General features: G+C 39.2%; 1 protein-coding gene across 3 annotated transcripts in view; it reads right to left on the bottom strand.

Moving 5' to 3' along the window:
- Positions 1-18,627, bottom strand: part of RAPGEF6 (Rap guanine nucleotide exchange factor 6) — a 221,043-nt gene extending 202,416 nt beyond the window's left edge. Inside the window, exon 1 of one of the 3 annotated variants that reach the window (XM_029219185.1) lies at positions 18,345-18,627. In XM_029219185.1, the coding sequence (XP_029075018.1) occupies positions 18,345-18,413 (69 nt within the window). In that variant the 5' untranslated portion in view covers positions 18,414-18,627. The remainder of the gene's footprint in view (positions 1-18,344) is intronic. The other 2 variants (XM_029219186.1, XM_029219189.1) reach the window with 2 other exon arrangements.

Raw genomic sequence — 18,627 nt, forward strand, 5'->3', positions numbered from 1 at the left:
CAATCTAGAATACTATTCCCAGAAAAATACCCTTCAAAGAGGAAGGCAAAATATTTTTCATATATACAAACGTTGAGTCAGTCAATCACCAGCACACCTGCTCTATAAAAAATGTTAAAAGTCATTCATAAAAGAACACGATACAAGATGGAAATCTGGAGCTACACAAAGGAATGAAGAAAAACTGGAAAATGGTAACTACATGGGTAAATATAAATCTTTTTTCTAATTATTTAAAAGACAATTGACTATTTAAAGAAACAGCAACGACAACAATGAATTATGAGGTTTATTTATGTGTACAAGTAAAATGCATCACAACAGCACAAAGGCCAGGAGGTAAAAATGCAAGTATAGTAATTGTAAGGTTCTTATATAAGAAATAGTATATCACTTGAAGGTTGATTGTGATAAGTTTAAGATGTATACTATAAACCTTAATAAATTTCACAGTTTGTAGATTCTTTTGGATTTTCTACATATACAGTAACATCTCCTGTGAACAAGAACACTAGTATTTCCTCCCCAATCTATGTATGTACATATTTTTTCCCCCGCTAGCTTTAATGCATGAGCTAGAACTTCCAAAACAGTGGTTGGCAGGTGTAGTCATATACTACAAACACAGCTGCTGGGGCCCCACCCTTTGAATTAAGAGTCATCATAACCTGGTCAGACACCCACAAAATGCCTATCCCATGGAAATGTGCTTGTGATTTTCTAACATCAAGACAATTTTGTTTTAGTGGCAAACAAGGTCTGAAAACTAGAAAGGTTATGTCTTGACAAACAGAACTAGAAATCCATAACTTGACCTGCCCAATGAGGGTAGGCTAGAGTCCAGGAGTCCCAGAATTTCCTGAGATCCTCAACTGAATTATGTCATATCATTTCCTCTGTTTTCAAGTCAGAGGACATCTCTGGTACATCACTGATGATGCCATGAATAGCTGACAAAGAATTAGGAATTCACTTTTCAATTTTAAAGTCTAAGTGAGAACATAATTTACAAGTTTTGAAATATACACATGGTTCTCCAGTTCTCTGCCTGAAGAAAGTCTGACAAAGTTGATGAACTTTAGATTCTAAAAGTCCTTCAAATTATCTAAAAGTTTGCCCTTTATTTGTCTCCAATCTTTGACAATTTGGCCATTTTACACGCAGTTCTCCAACAGCATCTATAAATGGTGACTGCATGGATCTGAATAGAAGTATTAGGATTACTCCTATCCGGGGTTGGCAAACTTTTTCTATAAAGGGTCAGATAATAAATATTCTAGGTTTTCTGGGTCATATGGTTTTTGTCACAAGTACTAATCCACTTTGCCTTTGTAGCATGAAAACAACCAAAAAAAAAAAAAATGTAAATGAATGGGTGTGGGCACATTCCAATAAACCTTTATTTACAAAATAGTTGGTAGGCTAATTTGGTTCCCAGGCAATACCCTGTCAACTCCTATTGCATATGGTCAAAATATCTAACAAAGAAGTCAAGCCATGAATAAACACCTCTTTAGCAAATACCTCAACTTATGAGTTTTGGTGGAAACTGAGTATATCAGATTTTCACTTTTCCAACCTTCCATAAAACTATGGCACAGGCAAATGACCCAAGCACTACCAATCACATATACTCATCATAAACTGTTAATCTAGTGATACCGAGAAGCAAGAACTATCCAGAATCCACCTTGGCAGCTAGTGGTTGAAGGGTCTGTGAACACATGCAGTGTACAGTATAGATGTTCAGCAGTGCAAGCTGTGGTATCCACTGTGTTCAGTGCTAGCAGCAGTAGTATCTTTACCAAATATGTGATAAAGAGTATGGATCATAGTTGTCTAGCCCCAAGTCTATTTCTCCAGCACTCCCAACAATTCTGTAGCTACCCACTATCCTTTTAATAAATTCCTTTTCTTTAAATTGACCAGAATTGGGTTCCGCTACATGTAAGTAACAACCCTGAAAGACCTTTACAGTAGCACCATCAGCATCACTTGGGAACTCGGCAAAAAATGCAAATTCTCAGATTCCATCCCAGACCTAGTGAATCAGAATCTCTGGGAGTAAGACCTAGCTATCTGTGGTTTAATGAGCCCTACAGGTGGTTCTGATGCACAGAAAGTTTAGAACAAGTGGCTTATTGGTAGGATCTATGCCACTCGGGCTATTTGGCTGATAACCTATTAATGAGGAGGAACGCAAGCACTGAGATGTCTAGTAAATCCTGGTCCCTCCGGTGCACCTGGTTTTAGGGTCACAAGATGTTAAGCATTTATGAAAGGACAGAAAATAATCTCCCAGAACAAAGGATGGTTGTAGTAGCAAACTGATTCTCTCATATGATGTGAGTGGTTATGGTTTTGGTTTATGCAGGACAGCAAGTATTGATAGTTGTTGACTGTGTAATGCTGGTCTTAGAAAGGGGTTTCTTCGAAATTGAGTTATTTGTAGTGAGGTGGATGGACCTAGAGACTGTCATACAGAGTGAAGTAAGTCAGGGAGAGAAAAACAAATACCGTATGCTAACACATATATATGGAATCTTAAAAAAAAAATGGTTCTGAAGAACCTATGGGCAGGACAGGAATAAAGACACAGACGTAGACAATGGACTTGAGGACACGGGGAGGGGGAAGGGTAAGCTGGGACGAAATGAGAGTGTGGCATGGATATATATACACTACCAAATGTGAAACAGATAGCTAGTGGGAAGCAGCCACAGAGCACAGGGAGATCAGCTTGGTGCTTTGTGACCACCTAGAGGGGTGGGATAGGGAGGGTGGGAGGGAGACGCAAGAGGGAGGGGATATGGGGATATATGTATACATATAGCTAATTCACTCTGTTATACAGCAGAAAGTAACACACCATTGTAAAGCAACTATACTCCAGTAAAGATGTTAAAAAAAAAAAAAGTGTTAATTCCTGCCTGGAAAAAAAAAAAAAAAGAAACGGGTTTCTTGTGGTTTCTGTACCAATTATCTCTGAGACAGGCTAAAGGTACTGCACTGTTAGGCTTCTGGTATGTCCAAGATCAATAAAAGCTATTATAGAAAGCCAAAACAAACAAACAAACAACCCTGACAGAGGCAGACTGGAAGTCTTGCAGATATTTCTTGGTAATAAAAAATTTAAATGCTATATTCAAAGTGACGTTAATTATTCAGTGTGCACTTGAAAGCTGCTCTACTCAATGTGAAAGAGGGAAATCATGAGGAAGATGAAAAAACTCAGAATTTATGACATTCCAGATCAGTAACACCTAGATCAGCCACTGGTTCTGTAACTACAAAATACTGCAGAAATTATCCAGGGGTATTAGAAGAACAAATACCAACTCAGGATTAGAGAATAAAAATAATAAGTTCTACTTGGGCAAAAAGAAGGTGAGGAAGCGGTGATGACTCAGTGCTTCCTAAAACATATCAGCCATACCCTCTCAGCCAGTCAGTTACATGAGTGAAGGTAAGCTGAGGTGGGGGAGACCACTGCCATCCTACAAACTGCCCTTCAAGTGATCCATACCTAATGCATTCACTGTAGGCATATTCTATGACTTTTCAATTTCACTGTTAAATGAAATATTCAATTCATATTTGCAGCTCTGTATGTATGAGGAATTAATAATTCTGCTAAGTATACACTTCTAATTAAGCACTTTGGGATTTCTAACCCCTTCGTCAACACTGCACCAAGCAGTATGCTTCTCTCAGCAACTCCATCTCTCAATTCGGCTGACTGCTGCTCTACACATGCTTATAAAACCAACCAAAACTTGGAAAACTCAAAGTGGAATGCTTAGAGCAATTCTGAATTTTTTGTTTCTCAAAGTCTAAAACTAGTTTATTTCTTACCTATGATAGGCTTAAGTCATCACATATAACTTTCAATACAACATCAAGTATCTAAAACACTCATTAACCAAGATATTTTACTCGTTATCCCAGCAATTTTAACAATTAAAAAACTCTCAGGATGGATCTCTATGGTTAGTACAGATTCAATCCCAAGATATACATATTCTGCAGCTGTAGTTGTATAATCAAAACTTATGCTGAAGAATCTTCCCCAAATTATCGTTAGGCTGCCTTCAGCCTAACAGTGTGGTTAAAAACTTGGACTGTGGAGACAGCTGTGGTTTCAAATTCTGCCTCTATCAGTTACTAACCATGTAACATTGGATAATTTGCTTAACATTTATTTTTTGTACAACAGGAATGACAAACTGCTTCCTTTTAAACATAAAATAATACCTATTAAATGTGTAGCATGGACACTATCACATGGTAACAAATGTGTATTATAAAATTACAAAACAAAGGTTAAATTATGTTCAGCAGACAATTAAAGCTATTTTAAAGATTTTCAACAATATCTCCAAGTTAACAAGCTCATACATTAAACACAGAACTCCATTCCATTGGTTTTATCATCCATGAAGGTGTAAATATATTCTGCAAAATGGCAATAAAGGGCTATATAACACTTACCACACCTGGAGCCCAGACCATGGATTCTAAATACCATTTCCTACTAAAAGGAACCCAGGTTCCTCAGATATTCGGTTGGCCAAAAAGTTCCTTCGGCTTTTAAGTAAAAATAAAATACACATTTTTCATTTTCACCAAGAACTTTGTTGAACTATGTATTCACTGTTTTGTTCCACTGCCTTCTGCCATTTTTCAGGCAACTTCATAATTCCATCTTCCCAAAACTTTTTATCTTTTTGAGCAAAGAACTGTTCCAGGTGCCTTTTACAGTCTTCCAGGAAATGAAATTTTTTCCATTAAGAGAATTTTGTAAAGACCGAAATAAATGGAAATCTGAAGGTGCCATGTCTGGTGAACACGGCAGATGAATCAGAACTTCTCAGCCAAGCTATAACAGTTCTTACCTGGTCATAAAAAAAAATCATGTGGTCTCGTGGTATCCTGATGGAAGATAATGCGCTTTCTGTTGACTAATTCTGGACGCTTTTCGTCGAGTGCCGCTTTCAGTTGGTCTAACTGGGAGCAGTACTTGTTGGAATTAACCGTCTGGTTTCCTGGAAGGAGCTCATAAGAGAGGACTCCCTTCCAATCCCACCATATGCACAACATCACCTTCTTTGGATGAAGATCGGCCTCTGGTGTGGTTGGTGGTAGTTCATTTAGCTTGCTCCATGATCTCTTCTGCTCCACATTATTGTACAGTATCCGCTTTTCATCTCCCATCACAATTTGTTTTAAAAACGGAACATTTTCATTATGTTTAAGTAGAGAATCGCATGCGGTAATACAGTCAAGAAGATTTTTTTCGCTTAACTTATATGTGGAACATCAAAGTGATTCACATAACCAAGCTGGTGCAAATGATTTTCAATGCTTAAGATCTGGATATCTTGAATATGTCGGCTATCTCCAGCATGGTATAACGTTGATTGTTCTCAATTAATGTCTCGATGTGATCGCTATCAACTTCAATTGGTCTACGTGACCGTGGAGCATCGTCCAGCAAGAAATCTCCAGCACCAAACTTCGCAAACCACTTTTGACATGTTCGATCAGCCACAGCACCTTCTCCATACACTGCACAAATCTTTTTTGTGTTTCAGTTGTGTTTTTACCTTTCTTTAAATAATAAAAGCATAATATGCCAAAAAAGTTGTTTTCTTCCATCTTCAATATTAAAATGGCTACACAAAAATTCACCAATTTTGATGTTTTTTTAAAAATGCATGCTGACATGACAGCTATCACAATACAATCTAACAAAATTGTTTCACATGAAGATAAAGACAACTAAGCGAGCCATCTTACGGAAAACACCGAACGAACTTTTTGGCCAATCCCATAAACGGCTGATTTCAGTAGTAGAGCAAGGAAAGTAAAAGCCTGGAACACCTTTTTGGGCCAGAAAGTGAAGTATTACTTAAAGACTACTGGTTCATGCCAAAAGGAGCTGACTTAGAAAGGGCTCCCAGTGGCTAAAGTTGGGGCAACCTAAGAATCAAAAAGAATAATGACAATATTAATAATACAAAAATAATCCTTGAATTCAGTGATTTTTTTTTTTAGAGAAAGAGGAGAGGGGCAAGTGGGGAAAGTTCTTCTATACAGAATACCAGCTAATTAATGGAGAAGTAATAAACAACCTACACTTTCTACTGAACACTGAACACTTTCACCTGGGTGACTCCTCAGCAACTCAAGTGCAAATATCCAAAGTTAAACTGATTATCTGCACCCCTAGCTGTGTCTTGCTCCTCGGTTCCCTGATTTAGGTGACAGTACTCACCTTCAATGGCTCTGGTAAGAAATCTATCAATCCTACTTTAAACATCTCTGCTCACCATCTCAACTGGAGCAATTTAGGGATTCATTATTTCTTACTGGATAACAGAAAACAGCCTTCTTGCCTCTAGTCTGGCCCCCTGTAATCCATTCTTCAGAGTGCTGCCAGAGTAATCTTTCTAAAAAGAAAATGCAAACTCCTTAACAAGGAGAACACAGCCCTTCATGTTCTGGATCCTGACCATGCCTGCAGCCTCACCTATTTTACTACTTATTCTTGTCCCAATGTTCCAGCTACGCAGGCAACTTGCATGTTCATACCAAGCTCATCTTGTGGCCTTGGAAAATGCTGTTCCCTTTTCAGGAAACACACATTGTTCCTTCTTCACCTAACTTTTATATATTCAAATCTATACTCATGTCAGGGTTCCCTTTTCTAAAACAATTTGAATGACACCTGCCTACCCTTTACTCCTGTCTCCCAACAGCCCTCCTACAAAACTCCTGAGCACCTGATATGTGCAACTATCACAGTACTTAACCAGGCTGTATTTTGTCTGTGTACTTGCCCATCTCCTCCCCTAAGAACTTTAATCTTTTAACCCTAGCATTTAAAAACAGGACTTTAAAAATATTTACCACACAAACATTCATCAGGCAGTCTTCCACAAAAAAAGTATGCATTCAACTCTGCCTCAGAGAGTCATTTAAGGAGCTCATAAGCAATCCAAACTTCAGTTGCCACTTGTGACACTTATAAACTCTTTTCTAAAAAATATACTATGATGAAGCCTTCTCGTATTAAATGAATGCTTTTAAGAAACCAAACTAGAACAGGCTACCATCCTCTGAAAACAGGTTATAAAACAGAATGGTATAAAAAAAAAAAAAAATCACATATCAAGCACACCTGTTTTCATTCTACATAAAACTTGAGAATTATAAACTTCCATTAAATTGACACATGCATCTTAAAGTATTATACTTCATATAGTACAGTCACAATTAAATGAGAGACATTTATTTAGGAAAATATTAGGCCTCTATATAGATGTCAGTAAAAAAACACAGTTCAAAGCTTAAAATGTAACCTAAAGTTCACTGATAAAGAGAAAGCAGTGGGGCACTACTGGACTGAGGAAGTGACTGATGAAGCATGTGACCTTGAGCAAGACATTTTACCTCTCTCAAGTTCAGTTCCTTTATCTGTATGCAACCCATTTCACTAGCTCTTGAACCATCAGCTAAAGTATTTTTGGAAGAGCTACATATACATACGTTCACAAATACATGCTAGGTGGTGCTGCTACTTCTGCTATGTACTAAGTGTCCTGTCCAACGAGTCCCACTGCCTCTGCCACATGTCAAAGCCAGAAGCCCTAGGGCTGCCAAAATTTCAGTTTGAGGCAAAGTAGTGGAGAATGTCTGGTAGTAGTGAACATCAAATGGGGGCTGCTTATGCCTCCATAACCTCAAGTTCTTAATAAAGTGGCTCATTCAGTTTTTATTTACAGCGAGACCTCAGTTTATACAGGCCAGTTCAAGGTAAAGCCAAATGATAACTACAATGTTACAGAGCTCACAATCCTACATCCCTTTCAAAGAACATGACTTTGTCAGTCAAGTTCACCATGCCTGGCTGCTCCTCCTCTTTGCAGAATTCTCTCTCAGGGAAGATCCTCATCTCTCAAAAACAAGATTTTATGGTGTCTAAACTCCTGAATGGTCACAGCTTTTTTCTCAAGTTGGGAATCTCCAATACACGTAAAATGAGGTGTCATGCAAAAGAACCGTCTAATAAAGGCCCCATCCATATCTAGTATTCCCTTTCTATACAGTTTAGCTTACAAATGAAGGTCAGAGGGGCCCAGAAGCATAAATAAGTTCTCTTATTTTCCAAGGAACCCTCTGAATGTGCATCTGCTGTAGAAAAGCACAACAGAATCTTTGTTCTGCCACCCTCAAGGATGCACACAGTGACTCACTCAAAAATGACTCCAAGTACAATGGTGCATTTTCGCCAATTAAGAAAAAATCTCTACAATGTACACTTAAAAACCATTACTCTAAGTTCTGAAATAGATTCACAAATAATTACAAGAATACTAAAGTTTACATTCTTTCAGTCCAAGTTCCCTCTTTAACTTTTGGTAACAAAAATAAGCTATTTTTTGTTTGTTTGTTTTTTAACAAAACCCTTTTCTGGATTGTGAATAGGCAATTACACTAACATCTAGCTGAGCATAAAATATTTGCCCAGCAAAAGTTTTAAGCCACCTGGTTAAAAACACATGAAAAGTTAAAACTGGCATTGCAGTTAAAACTGGAAATGTGTTTCAAAGCCATATAAAAAAGAAGTTCCTGTTTCAAGGTATGACTTAAGTTCCTCTATCTGAATTGTCTCTGAAGAACTGCCAGGTAAAACACATAGTTTCTTTATGGTAATTGTACATTATTCTTATTTTAATAAGAGGATATTAATGGCAAATTTTGCCATTGTGCCAAACTTCATCAGTCTTTTTTCCCCAGCACTTCAAGTATCAGACCAACAAAAATCACTACTAGAAAAATAGGGGAACAGTATTTTTCAGATTCCTTTTCTCTTTAAAGTCATTTACGCTACAAATATTTGGCTACCTACTATGTAACAAGTATTGCATGATGGAAGCTGGGAGATAAGGAAATAGTCACTGTCTTCAAGGAGCTTACAGTCCAGCCAGAGAGACAAACATGCCAGTAATCATAACACAGTACAGTAACTGCTATGGCAGAGGAAGGGACACAGAGAAGGAGTGGAAGATGAGATTTCAGTGAGGAGTCTGGATTTGTCAAATGAGAGGATGGTGTTCTAGACAAAGGAAATAGCAAACTAATATGTATGGCTACATTTATTGAGTGCTCATTATGACTGGTACTTTGCTAAATAAATACTTACATATATTATCTTATTCAGTCCATGTAACAATCCCCCAAAGATATTCAATCTTAAAGTTAGGTAACTTTCCTAGGGTCACTCAAATTCTCACTGCTAGAGCCCAGATCTGAAGTAGGCTTGTCCAAATCCAAATTCCAGGGCCCTAAACACTTTCCCACCCTATATAAAGCACACAGAAAGAATATGGCACAATGGACAATGCTTCTAATCTCTGTCTATATATTAGAATTACTTAAGGAGCCTTCTATAAATACCAATGCTTGATACTCCCTTCCAGAAGGTTCTAATTCAAGAAATGAAGGGTGGGCCTGGGCATTAAAAAAAAATTCCCCAGGTTGAAAAACATATGTAGCCCAGGTTGAAAAGTACTGTTAGGATATTTACATTTCTCTAATAATTAGTGATATTGAGCATCTTTTCATGTGTTTGTTGGCCATCTCTATGTCTTCTTTGGAGAAATGTCTATTTAGGTCTTCCGCCCATTTTTTCAGTGGGTTGTTTTTTGATATTGCGCTGCATGAGCTGTTTGTATATTTTGGAGATTATTCCCTTGCCGGTCTCTTCGTTTGCCAATATTTTCTCCCATTCTGAGGGTTGTCTTTTCATTTCATTTATGGTTTCCTTTGCTGTGAAAAAGCTTTTAAGTTTAATTAGGTCCCATTTATTTTTTTTTAATTTTCATTACTCTAGGAGGTGGGTCAAAAAGGTCTTGCTGCGATTTATGTCAAAGAATGTTCTGCTTATGTTTTCCTCTAAGAGTTTTATAGTGTCCGGCCTTACATATGGGTCTTTAATCCATTTTAATTTTATTTTTGTGTACGGTGTTAGGGAGTGTTCTAATTTCGTACTTTTACATATAGCTGTCCAGTTTTCCCAGCACGACTTATAGAAGAGATTGTCTTTTCTCCATTGTATATTCTTGCCTCCTTTGTCATAGATTAGGTGACCATAGGTGCGTGGGTTTATCTCCGGACTTTCTATCCTTTTCTATTGATCTAAACTACTATGAGGTATCACCTCACACCAGGCAGAATGGCCATCATCAAAAAATCTACAAACAATAAATGCTGGAGAGGGTGTGGAGAAAAGGGAACCCTTCTATACCGTTGGTGGGAATGTAAATTGGTACAGCCACTATGGAGAACAGTATGGCGGCTCCTTAAAAACTAAAAATAGAACTACCATATTACGCAGCAATCCCACTCCTGGGCATATACCCGGAGAAAACCATAATTCAAAAAGATACAGAAGATGTGGTACATACATACAATGGAATATTACTCAGCCATAAAAATGAACGAAATAGTGCCATTTCCAGAGACGTGCATAGACCTAGAGACTGTCATACAGAGAAAGTCAGAAAGAGAAAAACAAATATCGTATAATATCGCTTATATGTGGAATCTAGAAAAATGATACAGATGAACTTATTTGCAAAGCAGAAGTAGAGACACGGATGTAGAGAACAAACTTGTGGATACCAAGGGGGGAAGGGGGAGGGTAGGATGAACTGGCAGATTGGGATTGACATACATACACTACTATGTATAAAACAGGTTAACTAATGAGAACCTACTGTATAGCACTGGGAACTCTACCCAATGCTCTGTGGTTACCTAAATGGGAAGGAAATCTAAAACAGAGGGGATATATGTATACATATAACTGATTCACTTCACTATACAGCAGAAACACAACACTGTAAAGCAACTTTACTCCAATAAAAATTTTTTTTAAAAAGTACTGTGTTAGGATATTTATATAAGTAGTTTAAAATGCATGTGTTTGGGGGTGGGGGTCGATAAGGCAGAAGATAATGGAGGACTTTACATCTTTCCCATTCCTCTCAGAGCCAAACACACAAACAGTAAACTTACTGCCTTCACTTTCTTGGGTCTGATTCTCACTTTAATCCACTGCAGTCAGGCTCTGTATTCAGTCCACTGAAACCATTCTGATGGATGCAACCTGAAGAATTTATGAGTCCTCACCTTTCTTGAACTCTCTATAGTACCTGATATTAATGATTAGGGATTTCTCTATGAAATGTCCTCCTGTAACACCACTTTTCTGTTCTCCTTCTACCTCTATAAACAATTTCTTTTCATTCTCTTTGGCAGTTTTCTTTTCCTTCCCCCATCCCTTTAATATTAGAGCACCCAAAGGGTCTGCCCTTCTATTCTCACTTAGTTTTCTCACTCTGAGTATTCCTACCAATTCCATGACTTCACCTATGACCCATATGCTGTAGACTCTCAGACCAACTCAGACCCATAACCTGGTTTGACCTGAAGCTCCAAATGCTTACTGAACATCTCTATCTGTGTCTCCTGTAGAGAGCCTCAAACCCTTTCCAAAACTGAATTCTCTTTCTAGCCTAATTCTGCTCTTTAATAACGTACTCTTATACACAGTTACTCAAATGAGAAATTCAGAAATTATCTGAACTTTTGCATTACTCTGAAGAGACCCAACCCAAGTCTGTCCCAACAAGCAAAAGACAGAAAAGTTTTGCCAGATTTGCCCCAGAGCTATTGCAGACACTTGAGAAGAATATAAGGACAGAGTATATCTTTGCCTCAAGTGCAGCATTTGGGGTTTGAGGCAGTTACCGCAAGAGTAGGCTTGGACAGAATGAGGTGGTCAATCCAAAAGGGTAGGTGAGTCACGGTATAAAAAAGGATAAGTACATGAAGATCAAGGAAAGCCAAGAGAGGAGCTTCAAAGTCCAGTCCAAAGATAAAATGCAAAGAACCAAGATAGTTTCATAGTCCTCTTGGTTGCTGTAAAGAATACACACTGTATGATTCCACTCAAATGAAATTCAAAAACAGGCAGAACTAATTTATGGTGAAAGATGTCAGAACAGTTTCCTTTGGGAAAGGATACTGATTGGGAGGGGCAAAGGGGGAGTTTCTGGAGTGCTGGTTATATTCTCTATCATGATTTGCATGGTAGCAAAATATATTTGTGAAAATTAAGCTGGTTTATACTTAAAAGCATGCGGACTTTACAGTATGTGTATTACAGTCAATTTCAAAGTTAAAAAAAAAAAACTCTGGTGGGATGTACAAATTCCCGTTTCAACCAGTGACCACGTTGGGCCAATTTTACTTCCTCACTATTCCACTATCAAATATTCTGCTACCTTATCTCACTCCTGAACTACTGCATTTGTTTCCTATAACCAGATCCGTATCTCCTGATTTCCCGGTTATCCTGATATAATCATTAACAGTCTTGCCTTTCACACAGAAAAATATCGTGGTTTGGACAAAATGTTATTTGTTCATCCTACTGTAAACCACCCTGCCTCTAAGGTAGCCGGCCTGTGCCCTTCCTGACCCACCCCCTGCCCCCCCCTACATCCTCAACAGTGCCCACAGAGTAATCTTTGTAAAACTGATCTTATTTCTGGGCTTTAAACCCTCCAATAGTTCTCCTTTATTTACAACATCCAGTCCAAATCCCTGAAATGATCCAATCCTGCTATTATACCCAGCTTCAACATTTAACATCTACCACGATGTACCATCCCCTTACACACACAAACACCCCATACACTAACTAGCCCAGTGTTTTGCAACCTTTTTTCATTATCACGTCCCTCCAAAGAGTATTTTTCATAATTGCCACCCCATCTCCAATTAAATATTAAGGAATAAGACTTTGTCAGGTAGGGATGAGTTTTGTGTAGATATTACTACACAAACCATAGTAATATCTAAGATTTTTTTTTCACTCCCCCCAGAAGACCTAATTTTTGTCCCTTTGGGGATGACATCATCCCCATTGGGAATGCATGCTCTAGCCTTACAGACTGGCTTCTTGTTCTACAAATGTACCTGGCTTGTCACCATTAGTGCCTTTGCTCCTGCTGCTCGCTGCCTGGAATGACCTCCCTTCTGGATATCATCCAGACAGCTATTCACGATATCTAAGCTTTAATTTAAGGCTCCTCCAAGAAGCCTGTCCTTTCCCCACTTGCAGTTGTAAAGTACCCTATCCATACCTTTGTCACTAGTAACCTTAACATTTTACTAATGTTTTCATGTCAGTCTCCTAAGTCACTGAGGAACAGGGACCATGTCCAATTTCTCTCTACTACCTTGGCTTTTAGTATTGTGCCTAACATATCATCTGTTAACTGAATGGATAAATTAATGTTATCATCTGCATGAGGTAACCATACATCTCAATTTGCTGGAGACAGACCTTTAATCTGTTTTCCTGGTATAAATATTAACCCACCTCTTTTAATTCTCAAAAATGATCTGGATGATAACTTATATTGCTAACCTATCTAGGCAGTGGGAAATAATTAAATCCTGAGCAAGAATAGAAGATGATCAGACCCGAGTATTAGAAAGATCACTCTAGCAATAATATGACAATAAATAAAAAGACTCAAGGAAAAATTCAGGGGTGAAACGATAGAAGTGTGAACTAGGGTAGTACAGCTGGATAGGAAGAGGAAGAGAGAGATTCAAGATGTAAAATCAAACAAGATTTAGTGACCAGTTAGATATAGAGAGGAAGACAGCAGGGGGAATCAAGAGTAAAAACACTAATTTCTGGATTGAGCAACTGGGGCAGTCACCAGCAGAATATTAAAGAGGAGGAATGATGATGGTTTCAATTTGAGACTAGTGATTGAAGAACCTGGAGGACAATTTACTGGTTAGATATATGAATCTGAAGCACATGGAAGGGGGTAACATGCGCTATACAGCCTATAAAAATTAACTGAAGTCACGGTGCAGAATGAGACCACCCAGGATGTACAAAATCAGCAATTCTAATGAACAGAAGTATTATCTTTTTAACATGAGGACTTTAAAAAATTAATTCTAAATTTTGTTCTGTTTAACATATTTATTGATCATTTAATATGCACAAAACATGGTATTAAGCACTTAGAGACAGAAATATAAGAGAAATAAGGTGTTCACTCCGAGGTAAAAAAGAAAGATTACAGAGAAAGAATGGCACTGAGGGTTTCCCTGGTGGCGCAGTGGTTGAGAGTCCGCCTGCCAATGCAGGGGACGCAGGTTCGTGCCCTGGTCCAGGAGGATCCCACATGCCGCGGAGCGGCTGGGCCCGTGAGCCATGGCCGCTGAGCCTGCGCATCCGGAGCCTGTGCTCTGCGACGGGAGACGCCACAGCGGTGAGAGGCCCGCTTACCGCCCAAAAAAAAAAAAAAAAAAAAAAAGAATGGCAATGAATATGGACTGAGTTGAGAAAAAGCCAAATTCAAGGTCTCAGTTTTGACTGTGGCATCTTTAATTTTGGCATAACGACTCAAAATGAGTACCTTAACAGCTTTTCTTGCTTTAGAGCACTTAGCTTCCCCCAGAGTATTTAAGTCTAAAATTTTCCATTAAAAAAAAAAAAGATCTTTGTAAGGTGGGAAAGGAAATCAGAGAACCAGCTCAGGAAAGATAATGTGCTGTGGAAGCTGAATCTACACAGTAGGAGAAATGGCCAGAAAAGTAAAAACTGTGTTAGAACACAGTTCTAAATGGCATACTTTACACAAGTTTCCATTCTCAGTGTCTGGCTCACTAGGATTATGCTTGAGTTGATAGTTTCATGTAAGGACAACAGATGGGTCAAAATAAAAGAACCATTAATTTTGTCCCAGAAACAGAAGAGTTCTTTATTAATTAATTATATGATGCAAACATCTGATTACAAGATTATAAGACACTGATTCTTATCTATTTGTATATTTTTTTATAATGCTTTGTACCCAGTACGTATTCAAGGAAAAATAAGCTGAATCAATGCTTTATCCCCTTCTATTACACACTTTATTGGCTTAGCTTCCAGGACAGCACCACTCTATCCTAGTTTTTCTTTTTCTGCACTGTTTGCTCCCATGCCTTCTCCTTTGCTGGTTTCTGCTCTTCTCCCCTGACCTTGTAGTGATCAAGTGCCCCAGGGCACTGTCTTTGGTCCTCTTCTATTCCCATGTACACTCACTACTTCGGTAATTTCATCTAGTCTCCTGACTTTGGACATTATCTGTAAGCTAATAACTATAAAATTTCTATTTCCAACCCAGCCTTCTCTTTAGAAATAATTATAAATTGTATACGCAACTCCTTACTTGACATTTCTAACAGACATTTCAAATGTGACATGTTCAAAACTGAATTTCTGATCCACTCCCCTCCCCAAAAGTACTCCTCCTGCAGCTTTCCCAGTCTCTTTTTTTTTTTTTTTTCTTGCAGTACACGGGCCTCTCACTGCTGTGGCCTCTCCTGTTGCGGAGCACAGGCTCCAGACGCACAGCCTCAGTGGCGATGGCTCACGGGCCCAGCCACTCCGCGGCATGTGGAATCTTCCCGGATCGGGGCACGAACCTGCGTCCCCTGCATCAGCAGGCGGACTCTCAACCACTGCGCCACCAGGGAAGCCCTCCCCAGTCTCTTTGATGGCAGCTCAAACTCTCTTCAATGGTAACTTCAACACTCCAGTTATTCGGCCCAAAAACCTTGAAATCATGTTCGATTTTTTTTTCTTCCTCAAAGCACAATCTAATCCATTAGCAAATCCTGTTGGCTAAATCCTGTTTCCATAATTGACTACTACTCACCACCAGCATTACTATCACTTTACTCTGAGTTATGATCTCTTCCCTGCTTTAATGTGATAACCTCTAACTGATGTTCCTGTTTCTTTCTACCCTTGCTCCCACACAGTTTATTCTCAACCCAGCAAGCAGCCAGAGGATGCTTTAAAAACTAGGATAACATCGTTCCTCTGCTTCAAAACACTTTGGTGGAAAACAAAACCCTCTTTCACTCAAAGTAAAAGTCAAATAATTTACAATTTAGAAAGTCCTGCATAAGCTCCATCCTACACCACCACTATCACCTCTCTGACTTCATCTCTTACCACTCTTCTCCAGTCACTCAGAGCTCCTTGCTATTCCATGAATGCATCAGACACGTTCTCATCTTAGAACTTTTGCAATGACTATTCTACTTGGAAAGCTATTTCCCCATATATCCCCATGGCTAACTCTATCACATGAATCAGACTTTAATCAAAATTCATCTCAACCAGGACACCAACTACCTTAAATTGCACCCAGTCCTTGTCCCTTACTTCCAATTCTTTTATCCTGCTCTTTCTTTAACTAGCAATTATCAGCTAACATATTATGTAACATACTTGTTTATTATATTTATCTGCCTACTCCCCTCTCTCTTCTGTTAGAATGTAAACACCAATAGGGCATGCCTGTTTTGTTCACTGATACATCCTAGTGCACAAAATAGTGCCTTGAACTGGTAAGCTTTCAACAAATAATTGTTGAGTGAATATATTTATAATAGACCCTTAAGAGTCCACTAAAAAGAATAAGGATCTTCTGAAAGCAGGCATGACCCTATGAGAATTTCATCAAATTATTTATCACAAATAGCTCAAAACTAGGATTCAATTTATCACTTCTTTATTGATACTTCTGTACCCCGAACAAATTCTACACTCATTCAAAAGCACTGCCAATGATGGGACATCCCTGGCGGTCCAGGAGTTAGGACTCCACGCTTTCACTGCCAAGGGCCCGGGTTCAACCCCTGGTGGGGGAACTAAGATCCCACAAGCCACGTGGCGTGGCAGTCAAGCAACCAATAAATCAATAAATAAAAGTTTAAAAAGCACTGCCACTGATTCAAGCAGTTAACAAGTTATGCTGCTAGATGTCAGAGCTCCAGTCTGTGTACTGTGGGCAGCTGTTTAGCATTTCCTTAAACAACGCTGCTGTTCCAGTAAAACAAGATAAAGTACTTACACAGCACGCACTGGCCACCATAACTTTGTGAACAGTTTAGAAATTTTCCTAAAACTCAAAAATAAGCAATTTCAAAGTAGGTAATTCTGTTATTAAAGAAAATTAGGATCTTCCCATTAAAATGTGAATTTATCATAAGTAATACTTAAAAGTAAAACCTACATTATACATTGTAAGCCTTGTATGATACTTTCTAATGATATTAAAACTATGGTAGATTCACCTGTTCAAAGTGAATGCTTTCAATTAACTCACAATGACCTCAAGAATTATCAGAGGAAAATTAAGACACATGGGATTACAAATGCAGGTCTTAAAAAGAGGACTGTGGAAAGTGGTAGAATTTGCTTTGTTTCTATGCAAAGATCAGGATTTCCAATAACAAAGTTTGACCCAGCAGCTACAATTACAGCTTGACTAATATCATGTCACAAAAGGTCAGCCCAAATTACTGAGACTTACTATGCAAAACATTATTAATCTGAAAAACACAAAAGTGATTTAGGAAGAACTAACCAAAGCACTTCATTTTATATATTGCAATTACACACAAGACAATCCAACAATCCATTCACATTGTTGTTAGTTTTTGCTTTTTGGTTTAGGAAACATACCACTTATTATGGAAACTTATCCAAACCAAGGAAAACCTTCCCCCCCACCCCCAATTTAAGCCTCTATAGGGATTGCCAAGGTTAACAGGTTTCAGTTATTTGCCCGAACACCAGCCTTCAGCTCAAGTGAAAATCATTTAACTCAATAAGCAGGTTTTGGATCCAAGCACAAAATACTGTAACATTTCCCAGTGACACACAAAAAACTACCTCCCCAGAACTTATCTTCAGATACGCATAATTCTCCACCAGAATTCATCATCTGACTGGATGCAAAGTTTTAAACTGATATTGAAAACTTTATCTTTCTTTAGGCAATTGAACAGCATTTCAAAGAACTTTAAGTTATTTCTTAATAACACGGCTGTTATAGTTCACTTATAATTTTTCATAGTCTACCTATCTACGGGACAATCTCAGTCCGAGACCCACATTTCACCCTGAGAAAATACGATTTAGTAATGGTGCTTTTTTTATCGAAAACACTGCGAAGTCACCGGCAAGGACGGGTGTGCGGGGAAGGCGGCACAGCGAGCGGGAAAGACGGTCGTCACCCGCCCGCGACAAGGGCCCGGGTCAGGGCCGGGGACTCAGAACAGCTACCTTGGCAGCAGGTGCGAGGCTCTGACAAGGGGGCAGTTGCCGCAAGTTTCGGACCGACAGAGGGATGCTGTCCGTTGGACAGCGGGAGGCGCGCCGGGCCAGCTGGCCTTACCTCGGGCGTCCGCTCGGGCGGCTTCTTCTTCAGCGCCTGCCTAGCTCCGGGGTCCACGGGTGAGTTCATGGTCGCGGCCCCGGCCCCCGTGCTCCCCAGCCTGCCCTTAGCAGCCCACGCGACAGCCCATTCACCCTAGGTGGGGGGGGCTACACCCTTTTCCCCCTCCCCTGAAGAAGGGAGCTCCAGGCTGCGGCGAGGACCCCGCTTTGGCAAACAAGCCTTCGCACGGCCCGCCCAGGGCCTCAGCCCACGCGCGACTGGCCAGAGAAGCCCGCGCGGG

The sequence above is a fragment of the Monodon monoceros genome, unplaced genomic scaffold, assembly GCF_005190385.1.
Source record: "Monodon monoceros isolate NGI ecotype Baffin Bay Population unplaced genomic scaffold, NGI_Narwhal_1 Super_Scaffold_12, whole genome shotgun sequence".
NCBI classification, from domain to species: domain Eukaryota; kingdom Metazoa; phylum Chordata; class Mammalia; order Artiodactyla; family Monodontidae; genus Monodon; species Monodon monoceros.